Genomic DNA, 15,517 nt, shown 5'->3' on the forward strand with positions numbered 1-15,517 from the left:
AATTTTAAGAACACCCATATAATTATTATAATTAATCGATGTACGGTTTTTGAGATAAAAGAGTTTGATTGAATTAGAAGAATATAATGATTTATGCAGGAGAGGGAAAAATAAGTGGTTGAGATTTAAGGAGAGAGGAAAAAAAATGAGTGATTGAGATTTAATATTAATGTTGAATGTTAAAAAGTGAATTTGCTTTCTAATATAGTATAGATATAGATAGAGATTTAAATATGTAAAACTAATTTTATTGAATTTTTGCCAATAAGGTTGGTGGCTTATTGGTAAGATTTTTGATCTTATGAAGATCCACTTGGGTTTGATACTATTTGTCACATTTGTAAGGGTGAATTAATAGGGTTTTTTCTAGAGTCCTTGTTATTTGTAATTTAAAACTAGGAATAGAATAAAATGTCGCTAAAAAAATTTTTTTATTGAATTTATTAAAGAAAATGGATAAATTAGAGAATTTGTAAGTTTAAATTGGATAAAAATGTTCTTATCGTTGGGTAAAATTCACCCTTTGAATTTAACCATTTAACCCTCGAGTGGTAACAAATAATTGTAAAACTAAAACCCTCAAAAGTCAAAGCCTCAACCAAGTTTCCAACTCCTCCTCCGGCGAAACCACGGCAGCCATGGAGGATTCGAATAACCACCAATCAACCTCCTCCGCCGCCACCGCCACCGCCGCAGCAAATCCAGCATCATCCATTGTATCATCATATCAATACTACACTAAAATCTTTCGCCAACGCTTCCTTGGTTTGTTCCCTTCATTATCCCACTTTAAACTTGGTGAAAAAATCACTTTTCTTGATCAAATTTACCAACGTAATATTGTTCTCCCTTCCTTCTCATCCACTCGAAAACGCGCCACGTGTCTCCCTCTTCCTTTGCCCTCTCCCTCTCTTGATTCCTCCTTCAAGTATGTATCTATATATTTTGCATTTTACGGTTATTTATATATATTGTATATTGTATAGATTATGGCGAGAATGTAAAATATCGTCAACCTAGTAGTACTAAGACGATAAATTTTTTCGACATTCAAAACATAGTATGACAAAATAATGTAAAATAGGTTATATTTTTGAACAAATCGTTTGTTAGGAATAAACAGCTGAATGAATAGGCATTAAATAAATTAAACCACTAAAGTGTTTATACACGAAGGTTCTTTATAGTTTGAAGTTTAGGAGGATTAATGTAAAATTTAGATGCATCAAAGACTAAAATATGATATTTTACTTTTTAATGATGCACCGGATGTATATGTAAGTACATCATCGGGCGTTGAAAAGTGTAAATTTGTTTTTACTCTTTGCTGCACCTCAGGTAATCGTGTAAAAGGTAGGTGGTTGGGGTTTTATGCACTTGGTAGGATAGGGGACTTCATACGGGAACCTCTTATGCGCATGTGTAAAATTGTATCTAATCTAGTTTTTGTGATACAATTCAGGGTAACACCCGAGGCATCTAAAGTATATCAAGTTTTAGAAGACATAGTGGAACACATGTTCTTCAATTTGCACAGTATTCAAAAGAATTTGCAGTTCTGGCTTGATAGATCACAGGTTCGTTTGAAGTGTTGTCCTGTCCATCTGTCTCTCTTTCTATATATTACATATTATATATAAAGATAGGTATGGATATATACTCAGTTTATTGATTGTATGGTCAGGGATCAGATTCTCAGAAAGTATACTTTATGGTTTTTGAGAGAGGGCCTCGGGCGTTTCTTGATGGGTCTGGACAATTAATACATGACTATGTCTTTAAAGGTGATGGAGTGCAGAATGTTTCTGCTTCAGCCTCTGCACATATTTCAGAGAGGATAAGTGTCTTAACTAGCTTGAGATATTCTTTGGCTACATTTTTAGCACAGGTCTGCCTTGTTTTCAATTGTATTAAAAAATGATTTTTTATTAAGTTTGATTTTTGATAAATATGGTTGAAGTATGTATATATATAGAAGACACTCTATCTATAGTTGAACATACCTACAGTTTAGCATGTTTGATGTTTTCATATATATCATTCTTATCACAGTCTGATCATGCGTAACTTATTTTATAGCCTATAATTTAATAGCTTTTAGGGTGTTTGATGGGGGTGAGGGTTAGAGGGGATGGGTGAGGATGCGTGTAACACACAGGTGAGACATGGGAACATCATCCCTGAATAATATTTAGCAAATTCAACTGCCCCCCTCAAATTATACTCACCAAGTTCAACTCCACTAGTAAATCATTCTCAAAGTTGGTTTATATTAATGAGTTGTCCTTAAATAATGGAGAACGAGATTGACGCAAAGATCTTGAGTATGCTTTCAAGAAAAAGTAAAAACATCAAAATAGGTAAAGTTGGGAGTGAGGGTTAGAGAGGTAGGGAGGGGTCTATTGTGTATGAGTATAGGGTGTTAATGCATATCAGTATAGGGTGTTAATGCATATCAGTTCCTATTTCAAATTTATAATAGCATCAAAATTATGTCTTGTTTTTCTCTATTGTTTATAGAGTATATGGGTGTTAATGCATTTCAGTTCCTATTTTGAAAGTCACAAAGAAGATAGTGATCCAAATGTATGATTTTAACAAGTTTATTGAGTTGAAGTTTATACATAACAGACCAGGGGCATCTCAAGTTTATATGGGCCGAAGGTGAAGTTTGAAAATGGGCCCTTTTGTTGTGTCTACTGTACTAAATTTATAGGGTTTATTTGTATGTGTATAGTGTACACAAAATGTGAGGCCTTAGAAAAGTTGTGGCCTAAAGCACTTGCTTTATCAATTTTACTCTTGAGACAAAGTACACCCAAATAAACAAAAAATGTGCAGGACCCAAAATGAACATTTCTGAAAGTATGTTACACGTTGGTGACATTAATCCATTTATAGTGAGGAAAAGGGTACCGTTTCATTGTTTATTACTCGTAATCTTATTCAGATCAAAAAGCAACAAAACATATATTCAGGTGATATTATATGTAATGCGCACTGATCTTTTAATACGTTAGATTTTATTCAACGCTAAAGTGTTTTTTTAAATCCTATGTTACTCTTTAGGTGTTTATGGAGGTTGACAAATTTGGGGAGCAAATCTTACAAGAGCCTGAGAAGTCATTGGCTTCAGTACTAGGCACTATAAATGGCTTATTCATAAATTTGGAAGCAACTATTGGCCATGTTAGTGCACTTCGTCAGGTAAGCTCTTCATTTCCACCCTGACACTTGCTACCAAAAGAAGTTACGTGGTGTTTGGACTTTGTTCTGAAACTGACAAACTGTTAACCTGATTATCATGACCTGTTATGTTTAGGTAAAGGATTATGCTTTATTTTTGTTCATTTAGAGAATCAAGTTAAGAGGGTAACCTTTTACCCAAATAGAGAGGGAAAATTAACAATTTTAAAACGCACGTTCTAATATCTCTAAGTGGATTGGAAGTTAAAGTAATCATATCTACTTATGCCTCCACTCTTGTAGACCATGATAAGTAGTCAATTAAACATTCACTTAAATCTGCAGGTTGGCTCTTCTGTTGATGGGAGCTATTCATCACCTTTGTTGTTTGAGAAACTGCCAGATATAAACCTGGAAGAATCTCAATGGACTGATTGTGCTATTAGAGATGCCATCAATATGATTTATTCAAATCTGAACAAGCTAGATGTGTACCTGTCTCTCTTGGTGCGATTTTCTTCAACTTCTTTTTCCCATCTCTGATTTCTCCATGTGGTATTCAGTTAGTATTGCCTTCAGTAGAAAAAAAGGAGTTATACTATGACTTTGTGCAGTTAAGCAAATTACTTTTTAAGCTTAAAATTGTTGTGTTTTGTTTTAGGTTGCGAAACACCAAAAACCAAGGAATATAACTCGAAACTGGATGCGTTATACTTTTGGAGCTATAGGATTTTCTATGATTTCGTTATGGCTTTTTCGCCATAGTAGATTGGGTGGAAGTTCTGACATTGATAATTGGATTCTTGAAGCAAAAAGCTCAATAAATAGCTTTTTGAATGACCATGTAGAGCAACCGGTAATGATTGTGATTTGTGATCTTGATTATACTTATTTAATTAATACTTGAATCATTGCTAATGGTATTAATCCATCTCAGCTTCTAGCTATACGGGATGAGCTTTTCGAGACATTTAGAAAAAGGCATAGGGGAGTGATGGAACTCGAAGAAGTTCAATTAACTTCTAATTCACTACACAGGTTATTTGATGATTTACCCTTTGGAGTTAATTATTCTCATATATTGCTGTAGTTTTTTCTAACTGAGCTGTCTGTCAAAGAACTTAATAATACTTTCTTTATATGCCATTAAATCCATTAAATAACATAGTTAATTGCAAAATTACTTATTTACTTGTTTGTTGCAAAAAGGTTTTTGAAACTAATTATGTTGTCCTTATGTACAAATTTTCTCAGAATGTTGTTGGCATTCAGTGAGCAGACTAAAGGTCAAAAGTTCCCAGAAAATATATCAGATCAGGAAATGCTTGAGATAGTAATGGGCAGGTATGATTATCTCGTGATAAATCAATTATTATATCTACAAAGCTGTAAAAACATGAAGCCATTTAATAGAATTTGTTGAAAGGACCTGAGCTATTTAGGGTTGAGGTTTGATTATGACCCATTTTTAATTTTTTATGAGCTCAATTTGTCTCTAAGCAAAAATTTGTTAAGAAGGATTTGTAAAACTGTACTTTTCTTATCGCATTAATAGCAATTATACCTCTTTTGTCTGTTCAACACCAAATTTGCCTACCTGCCAATTAGTAAGCTGCCTAGAAAATGTTGATACTGTTGGTTCCCCTAGGCGTTGCGTCTCTGTAAGTTTTTAATTAGATATTTGACTAACTGGTATACACATTCATTGAATTACGTGTAATAAACATTTCTGTAGATATGAGAAGGAGCTTATGCATCCAATACAGAACCTTCTTGGGGGAGAACTTGCTCGTGCAATGCTTATCCAAGTAATATACTACCGAATTTACACTCTTTTGCTAAAGTACTTCAAGTTATGTAACATTATGTTTAAATCCTTTTTGTTGCTGCAATTGACAGATTCAGAAGCTCAAACTTGACATTGAAACGTGAGTTGGAACAAGCATTTCTTGACGGTGGTTCACTCATCTTTTAGTTTACGTTATTAGTATGTGTTTCTGACTTTGGTATTATGAATAGGGCAATGCTTGAGCTCAACCAAATATTGAAGGCCAATGAGATAAACTTTGCCATCCTTGCTGCTTTGCCAGCATTTTTTATTTCCGTCGTTGTGCTCATGTTATTGCGTGCATGGGTTAAACAGGTATGCTTTACATGATATAGTATATTATCCCAATTTTACTTTAAAAGATTAAGGGCCCTTTGTTTTTCCCAATAAATCCTCTTAAAAATTAGCCTAAAAATCCTCCTAAAACTATAAGATGGTTACATGTGGATTCCACTAATTATCTTTTCTTATCCTATCCCTTGATTTTACCACTTGTCATCATCTTATAGTAGGTCAGAATATTCAGTTTCTTATTTTTGCATTTTTCACTGTCTGACTTTCTGCTATTTTGGTCTGTGAAACTTATGAAATTTGTGGGTTATTTGTATTTGCATTTAACCTATTCACTAGCGTTGCTGCAAATGAATCATATCCTTTCGCTGGCCTACTCCACATGTTTTTTATGACGTTTATTTACCTGTATTTGTGCTGAACTACTTAGAAGACATTAGGATCGCTTTGCTCTCAAACGATTGTCTTATTTTCTGTATTGGAGCGTTTACTTAAACTTTACTGATAATTACTTTTATGTAGTATATGTATTACATTTGTAATCAAATAAGTTTTTTCGCTTATTTGCCTGGTTTTTAGTAGTTCCGTTGACCATCTTTGCTTACCATTATTGCTAAGTGTATAGACTATTTATTCTTTCTTATTGTAATTGGGATAAAGGCGCACACTAATTAAATGCATCACATTAAACTGCACATGTATAGCATGTCTATTTGCCCCTTCTCTCATGTTTCTTCTCCATCAGGACACTAGGGCAGAGGGCAGAGGGAGAATTGCTCGAGTGCAAAGAAGGCTATTGATTGTGGAAGTTGAGAAAGGGATTGTTCAGTTCCAGAAATGCATTGATCAGGGGCAGGTAAAGTCTACTTACCTATCACTTGTTTTGCAAATGAAATCAGAAATTTGGACCTTATGAGATGGTTTTATCTGATGCTGTGCTTACTTTATAATAAGTTCTGAGATTCTGGCTGATTTGTTTTTGTTCCAATGAAGTACAGTAATTTTGAGTTCAATAATTATTTTACTAAACCATTGAAGGAGCTCTAGTTTGTTTTTTACTAGCATACCTAAGGTGATTTTTTTACTGAGCTCTGAATGGAATAGTTTTTTTTAAACAAACTATTGAACTTTAAATGTATTTAGTTGCTGCAAATCGTCAGGGGTGTCTCTTTGCTACTTGGAACATAATTAAGAATGCTCTTAGGACATAGGTGTTATTAGGAGCAGACTAGATCAGCTTAAATTTCTATCTTGAGAGATAGGCAGAAGTTCGTTTTGATAGGAAGAAATCACAAAAATATTTTAAGATTGCTGATGAGTTTTTTTGTAACTAGAATGAGTAACTTTTACAAAATATTTGAAGTTGATAAGATTGATTTAAGCTGATAAAACATACATCAATAATTAATGGAATGTTGACCTCAACATTGTCACACGTTTCAGGATGAAATTACGAGCGAAAGATTGAAAAACAATATTATAGTCCAAATGTATCCCTTCTAACTAGCACACGTGTGTGTTTTCAGGAAAGAGATGCTCAATGTATGTATGGACTGGTTTTGTGTACATTGGACCGTCTTTACAGAGCAGTTGAGAGGCATGCAAAGGAGACTGGCGAATGGTCGAGGTTAGTTACGTTTTTCCTTAACCTGTTAAATAAATGGACACCTTTTAAATGTCATTACCTTTTGTCATTTTCCCACATACAAAATTACTAGTGGTATTAGGAGATTTGCAACATATACGACTTCTAGAGAAATGACAAGACACTTAACACCAACACATGCTAACATACAACGTACTAATATTCACAGACAAGCACACTCATGCTTTTATACATTTCTGCCTGTATGTCTGTGTATGTAACTATATATACATATTCATATTTATCTTTGCCTCACATATGCTGTATGCAGTTGAATGTGTATGCATTATGCATGCTCACACAAAGGCCCATATATCTGTATTTACATGTATAGACACTCGATGTATATAAACAAAGGTTATAAAGATATATGTGGCTGATTAAGGTTGTATGAATAGTTTGAGTCAGGATATATGTGAGTTGGGGAAGCCAAACCTTCAGACTACCCATAAGCTCATGGTCACCTCGCGTATGGAACGTATGTATGATTGCTTGCTTCCGTCGCTGCGTCACTAGTGACCTGCCCTTATCCGCTGGCTGTCATTGAATAAACTTTGATATGTTTGATATCATCAATGGAACATAAGGAACAGATACAAGCTTTGGAATTGTTACTTGGAGACTTTACAGAATTACAGCTATTGTTACACTCGGTGATACCAGTGAGAAATGTGATTTTATGCTTGAGCTGGAACAAGTAGTAGCTATTTTCTTAATTGTCTTCCACTGGGATCAAAATTTTGGAAAGTGTAGACGTGATCTTATGCTTGAACAAGAACTAGTAGATATTCGGTTAATTGTCTTCCATCGGGGTCAAAATTTTGGAAAGTGTAGAGGTTTTTATGTTGCATTTCTGCGGGATTCAAATTGTGTTAATAAGCATCTAAAATCATAACTCAAATGATAACAGTCTTTGGATGTATCTATTAAACATGTACATAAGTCTTTTTTGTGATGTTTAATCTTTGAGCGACTAGTTTTAAAGGCCTGAGATGATATTTGCTTACTCACGAGGCAGATTTTTTTAAAAAAAATTCGTTAGCCCTGCCACAGGGGATAACACCCAAGGTTGTATAAGAACACTACTTTTTTTTTTACGCCTCAATTGTTAAAATCCCAGTGACTAACCCAGCAGATTATGGCAGTTAAATCACTTTGTAAAAGGAAATTGATTTGTAAACCATCAATTTTTAGTGATACATCACTAATTGTGTTTTACAGTGTTGTATACCGACTTGCATGTGTTAAGCATATAGCTTTCTCTTCTCTCGAGTTCACTCCTTCCCTATCATGGAAGTTAGCTCAAAAACAACTCTTCTTTCTAGCTTGGTAATCCCTCGCTTTATTTACTTTTTTGAATGCAGTTCGGGATCGAACGAGGTTCTTACAAAGAAAGGCTATTCATTTTCCCTTATGGGCTTATGGATCTAGTGGATCGTCCTAGTCAACTACTACTTATACTAATTCTACTAACTACTTAGTTATCGTCACTGGCTGCAGATAACACTGATTTTCTAATTACAGTAAAATATTTTCTTGAACGAATCATTTGTTGTATATTGGTGGAAGTTAAATCTGGCTAGGAGTGGCATTAATTAGGAAAGTATAATCAAATGGTATTCATATGTCTGTTTTCTAATGGAATAATGGATAACAACAATATCCAATCTCAAAACATTAAAAATATGATAGAAAAGCCAAACCTACATCCTAGCAATATTTTTAGAGCATATCAAGCAGAGAATAAAATTTGGGAACATATTAAACACAAACATAATTACATAACCACGATGCATAAAACAATGCATAGCGGCATCATCTATATGGGTTATATTGAAAACAAATGGTTAACACCCTTGTTTTTGAAGACAAAGGTTAAAGGTTTTATCATCATGCATTGCAAGATTAAAGTCTTTTTTTATCTTAGCATCTTTATACCGTTATGGTAGAGGTAAACTGTCTACATTTTCACATCTCTCATATACTTTCGAAATATTGTGATCGCAAAACCCATAAAAAAGACATTGAGTACGTACTTAATTACATTTTCTACAACGGCCCATATCTCTAATGGCATTATCCCTCACCTTGAACTTCATATCATCTAAGACAATCTCGAGAATACTTTATGCCTATAAGCCATCTTATTATCGCATATAATCAAAAAGTTTATTATTTTCTATTATTAGTACATTAATATCAAATAAAAACTTTACACTAAATTAAATAACATCACAGCAATTTTATTTTTTTACAAATAGGCATTACAATAATCGTTGGTTGAGAACATATCATTCTAAAGAGTCGAACTCATGATCTGGGATAAAATTAAGGATGACTCTACCCATTTGATCTTGCCTAAATTGTCAACATAATTTTGCTTTTAATTTAATTAAATGGTTAGAAAATGTATTAAATGGTTTGAAATGAAATGATTGCATGTTGAAAACTTGAAATGGTCGTGATTAATATAAATAGTATTTGGATAAATTATTGATATGTTTAGTTATGCTACTGAAATGAAACTATTGAAATGTTTTTTACAAATATAACTAAATATTGATATGGTCGTGATTAATATAACTAAATATTTAGTTATGCTAAAACAAATTAGTATAAATTATTGATATGTTTTTTACAAATATTAATTAATATAAAAAGTATTTGGATAATGATTTATAGGATTTAACTAGATTTTAGACCCGTGTCCAACATTGGATACGAGGTTTATGATATTATGAATATTAGATCTTTATACATTTAAGTCATAACAAGTTATAAGTTTGAAGATATACGGTTCCAAGTGTTATACGTTGCAAGTTGTAATACAATAATCACAAGTTCATCATTGTCATTATTGACTGAGACATATTGATGAAATTGTTTGTTGTAGTAATTTCACAAGGCACATTCTATAATAATTTCTCTATTATAAAGTTTTTTGAAACCAGTTGTATTCATATGCGATACTATTATGAAAAATAAATAAGAATTAAAATATAAATACTTGTGATCATGTACTTTACATTCAATTATACGTATTTGATTATGATGCGGACACATAACACGAATAGGTTTATTTTCAATCATGTCCAATGCTATTTAAATAACAATTGTTTCATATTCTTTGATAACAATTAGGACTTTTGATTTGGGTGACAATTGTAACTATAAACATTAATACACAAAACTAATAGTTTATGAAAAAGGAGAAAATTGTAACTATAAACTGAAAATTGTAACTATAAACATTAATACGCAAACTAATAGTTTATGAAAAAGGAGAAAATTGTAACTATAAACTGAAAATTGAAAATTTGATAAAATCGAGAGATGTGATTACACGGATTGTTTATAACATTTTAAGTAAAAGATAAATTGTTAAATATACAAATTTAAATGTAAAAAATATAAGTGAAAACAAATCTAAAAGAATATACTTCTAAAACATTGAACACATAATATAAATTAAGTATTCAGAGCAAAAAAGTGTAAATTATTGATGGAAAAACAAAAAACGTAAATTAATGAATTGAGCGAATTTAAAAAATTGTATCAAGTTGATGGCTAAAAATAAATATAAATTAAGCATTAGGGCTAAAAAGTGTAAATTATTGATGGAAAACAAAAAAATGTAAATTAATAAGACTTTTTCTACAAATTAATATAAATAATAATATAATAATATATTTGGATAATGATTATTAGGATTATTAATTTATAGTTAATCTAGATGATTACATAAGCGATAATCAATTTGATGAAATTGAACGATTTGATTTGTTAATAAGTCATTAGTTCAACTGTCTTATATTATATACTAGATTTTAGACCCGTGTCTAACACTGAACACGAGGTTTACGATATTATCAATATTAGATCTTCATTCATTTAATTCATAAAAACTTATAACTTTGAAGATATACGGTCTTAAGTGTTATACTTTGCAAGTTGTAGTATAATAACCACATGTTCGTCACTGTCATTATTAGTTAATACATATTGATGTGATTGTTTGTCGTAGTCATTCTACAAGACACATGCTACAATAATTTCTTTATTATAGAATTTTTTGAAACAAATTGTACTCATAATGTGATATTATTATGAAAGATTATTAAGAATTAAAATATAAACATACTTGTGATCTCGTACTTACATTCAAGTATGCGTGTTTGATCATGATACGGCCCACAACATGAATATGTTTACTTTCAACCATTGTCCTATGATAATTAGATAACAATTAGGATTATTTTCATATTGTTTGATAACAATTAGAACTTTTGATTTGAGTGACAATTGTAACTTTAAAAAATTAAATATAAATACTTTTTGTAACGTTTTTAAAAGATTTAAGAAAAAACTTTCCAAATTGATGGCTAAAAATAAATATAAATTAAGTATTTAAGGTTAAAAAGTGTAATTATTGATGGAAAACAAAAAAGTGTAATTAATGAGACTTTTTCTACAAATTAATATAAATACCAATATAATAATATATTTGGATAATGATTATTAGGATTTTTAATTTATAGTTAATCTAAATGATAACATAAGCAAGAGTCAATTTTATAAAATTGAACGATTTGATTGGTTAATAAGTCATTAGTTCAACTGTTTTATATTATATATTAAGATTAAGATAAAATTAAGATATTTTTTTTATAGTATATTATAAATAGATTAATAATGACATAATTAATTTTCAGTTTTAAAAATTGAATAATCGTTATTGCATAATTAATAAGGGGTTAGGTTAATTGTCTTTTATATGTTTTTAGTATATAAGAAATGTAAACAACGATTTAACACCATAGGGTAAAAATTGGAGTTTAACATAAGTCAGGCTTTATCGTCGTGGGTTTTTCGGTTGCATGATTTCACTAGAATGCTAATACGCGAGCATCTAAATATCAAAAAGTCTCAATGGTGTCTTACACGGGTTTTGGGTCTTGATACTGGACAATGTATGTATGAGGAAGGTTGAGATGTAGACAATTTTACCCATACTAAAGGTAGGAATCCATGATCTTTGTCTTTAGAGGTAAGAGCTCCAACTAATGATCAAACTTAGTTGGTTTTTGGGCGAGCGTCTAAAAATGACTTTCTATCATTATTTATTTTCGTTGGGTAGCTAAAGAAATTTGGTTGAGAGGGTTAAGATGTTAGCATTTAGTATATGTGAACAACGTTTATGTGTTGTCACTAATATTATTTCTTCTTTGACATAATGCTGAATGAAGGTTTATGGCTTCGGCCACTGGTTTAATTCCAAAGGCGACTAGGTTTTACCACTAGTGGTCCTTTGGGCGGGTGGGTTTTCCTCGAGATGTAAAGTTAAGTGACTCAGGATTTTGTGTGTTTGGTGTATATAGCTTTTGAAATTAAAGTTACGCATGAAAGTAACGGAGTTTTAACTGTTTGTTGAAAAGAAAATTTTAGTTGGAAAATAAATGTTATCGTATCTCGCGTCTTACTTCTTGATAATCTCAGATTAAAGATTGTATTTCCTACTTTTTATTCACCCTAAAATTCTCATTTGCCTTAAATATGTACATATGGCATTTATGCTGCAGAGCTGCACCAGATCCCAAATTATAATACTTATTTCTCAAAGTCCAATTTACATTACGTTTAGTTAATCCATGTCAGGTGACTTGATTAAACAAAACTACCCTCACAATTTGAATTGGATTTTGTTATAGCTACCAGTTAATATTTTATATTTATTTTAATTAAGTCTTGGATTTCTAAATAATGAAATGTATAACATTTGTACCTTGTGTTTCGTGTATGACTCCACCAAATTATTACTCTAATTTAATTTAACTAATTTTATCTCTTCAATTTATCTTATACTCTTTCCGTCTCATTTTAGTTGTCATATTGACTAATGTTGACCGTAAATAGCTTTGTTTGTGTCATGTAATATTTGATATAAAATATATGAATGGATTGGGGTTTTAATGTACTTTTCGTTCATATAAGTTTCATCAACTACTATATAGTATAAACAAAGTTATTTACGGTTAAAGTTAGTCAACATGACAACTAAAATGAGACGGGGAGAGTATTACACTATCATTAATTATTTTATTGTTTCAAATTATTATCAAATCAACGCACGTTACTTCTCTTAAGTTTTGATTTATAATACGGGAACATAATCAATTTAATATAATTAACTGATTTTTTGAAATTTAAAATTCCATTATAACTTGTAATTAACGTAGAAACCTTTTGTGTTATATATATAACTAAGAGAGGATATGGTTGATTAAATGTAGCACTTTCATTTGTTTGCACATAAGCTTTTATCTTACGTGTTAGTTTTATATGATTTTGTTTCTAGCGGGTTTGTCATCTCAAACGTCATCTCATCATCAGATACCACTTAATACGCACTACAACAAATTAGTTCATTCTACACACTTTATTCTACACAATTTTAAAAAGGGAAAAATACATAAAAAGGTAACCTATTTACATGAATTTCCTATTAAAGGTAACCTATTTTGTTTTCGTCTATTTAAAGGATCCTATTTTCAAAAGGTTCATAATAAAGGGTATATCATTAGTTTTTGACAAACGGAGTTCGTTAAGTGCCACATCATCGATGCCACGTCATCAGTTTTGCTGACTTGGCACTTGACTTTGACCGGTCAAAGTCAATTCAAGTCAAGTGCCACGTCAAAGTCAAGTGTCACGTCAGCAAAAAATGATGATGTGGCATTGATGACGTGGCACTTAACGAGCTCCGTCTGTCAAAAACTAACGAGATACCCTTTATTAGAAACTTTTTGAAAATATGATCCTTTAAATAGGCAAAAGCAAAATAGGTTACTTTTAATAGGAAATTTATGTAAATAGGTTACCTTTTTTTATGGATTTAACCCTTTTAAAAAGTGTGTAGAATTTGTTGATTTGTTCGCACTTAAAAATGTGTACAAATAGTCTACATAAAAAAGTGCGAAGAAATTTAGAAGTTTCACATTTAAAAATGTGAAGAAAAAATGTACACACTAATAAGTGTATAAATTTTATACTTTATGCACTTATAAGTGTGGAAATCATTTCTTTACAAGTGATTTCTACACACTTTCGTAAAACTCATCCGCGAAGAAGTGATTTTTCAGTGCGAAGAAATCACTCGCGAAAAAAATGATCTTTACATTAAAAAGAGCGTACATATCTAATATTGTATACACATATTAGTGTGTAAACATTTTTCTTCACACTTTTACATGTGAAACTTTTAATTTTTTTCACACGTTTTAATGTAGACTATTTGTACACATATTTAAGTACGAACAACTTAACCAAATTTTACACATTTTTAAGGAGTGCGTAGAAAAAGTGCGTACAAACAACAAATTTGTTGTAGTGACGCCTATGTGTCATCATAACATAGTTAAGGTTTGTTTTTACTTAATAAAATCATTGCTTTTATGTTTTTATTTGTGGGTCTTTCATTTTGATATGGTTTTTCGTTTTTACTATGAAAATCATCGTTTTTATATGTTAGAGGTTTTTATTCAAATTAAGATCCGTTTAGTGCGGGACTCTTTCGTTGTGCGATTAGCACACATTATACACGTCTGAGGTAAAATTCATTTGTCAAAAAAGAATTCTTATTTTAATATACAAACTTCTGTTTTAGAGCATGTTGGCTTCGAGAAAATATAATACTTTTGACTGGATCAAAATAGCATTACCGATAGTGTTTGAATGCATTAGCTAAAAAAACTAGATTTTGCTCTACATGATTAAATAAATTGACAATGAAATCTATCACTGATGATGATTTTGTATTATCGAAATGTATAATGTGGTGGTTGTAAACCATTAACGATTATAATGTAATAAGTTTATAAAAAAAATACTATAGTATATATAATAATAACTAAATATTTTCAAATTTTATGCTACACGTATAGCTACGTATCATAATTTTTCATTGACATTATTTACATATGAACTTTATCAAATTATTTTTTCATGTATTTTAATTACATTATTTACTTGAATGGTCGAGACAGACAAGAGTAATCGGCTGACTCGTGTTGACTCGACACCCTACCTTGATAAGAGTAAGAAACTCGACTCATGGAGTTTTCCAACGACGATATCTAATATTTTATTTTATTTTGAAAATGTTGCAACATTTCCTAATCTATCTTTTAAAACATTTTTTATGTGATTTTGATAAAGAGTTATTTTTATTGTAATTTAATTTATAAAAAACTTAATTTACTTTTATATGAAATTGCTTTTTTTTTCTAAGTTTGATAATTAAAATAATATTAATTAAATAAATAAAGTAGTAACAATACATAAAAGTATTTATAATTCTGAAATAAGCAAAAACTATAAAATCATGTATGTAGTTCTCGTTAGAAAATGTCAAATAAAATCGCTGACATTTAAATGTTGATAAAATTAATTTAATTCCTTCATAGAAATAATAGAATAATAAGGAAAATAAATGGGATTCACTATGTCTTTAAAAAAACTTACAATAATTATTATAAAAGTAATGATATCACATTAGTCAAGAAAAATAG

The 15,517-nt window shown here is 30.8% G+C and overlaps 1 protein-coding gene across 1 annotated transcript; it reads left to right on the forward strand.

Moving 5' to 3' along the window:
• Positions 1-584: 584 nt before the first annotated feature.
• Positions 585-7,912, forward strand: LOC122603497 (protein DGS1, mitochondrial). Its single transcript, XM_043776213.1, has 14 exons — positions 585-928; positions 1,463-1,577; positions 1,685-1,888; positions 3,070-3,207; positions 3,532-3,693; positions 3,848-4,042; positions 4,124-4,224; positions 4,441-4,530; positions 4,922-4,994; positions 5,086-5,114; positions 5,206-5,329; positions 6,051-6,161; positions 6,832-6,932; positions 7,349-7,912. Exons 1-14 carry the CDS (start codon positions 639-641, stop codon positions 7,464-7,466), a joined length of 1,851 nt encoding a protein of 616 aa, XP_043632148.1. The 5' UTR covers positions 585-638; the 3' UTR covers positions 7,467-7,912.
• Positions 7,913-15,517: the final 7,605 nt, after the last annotated feature.

Source organism: Erigeron canadensis, chromosome 6 (genome assembly GCF_010389155.1).
Source record: "Erigeron canadensis isolate Cc75 chromosome 6, C_canadensis_v1, whole genome shotgun sequence".
Taxonomy (NCBI): Eukaryota; Viridiplantae; Streptophyta; class Magnoliopsida; order Asterales; family Asteraceae; genus Erigeron; species Erigeron canadensis.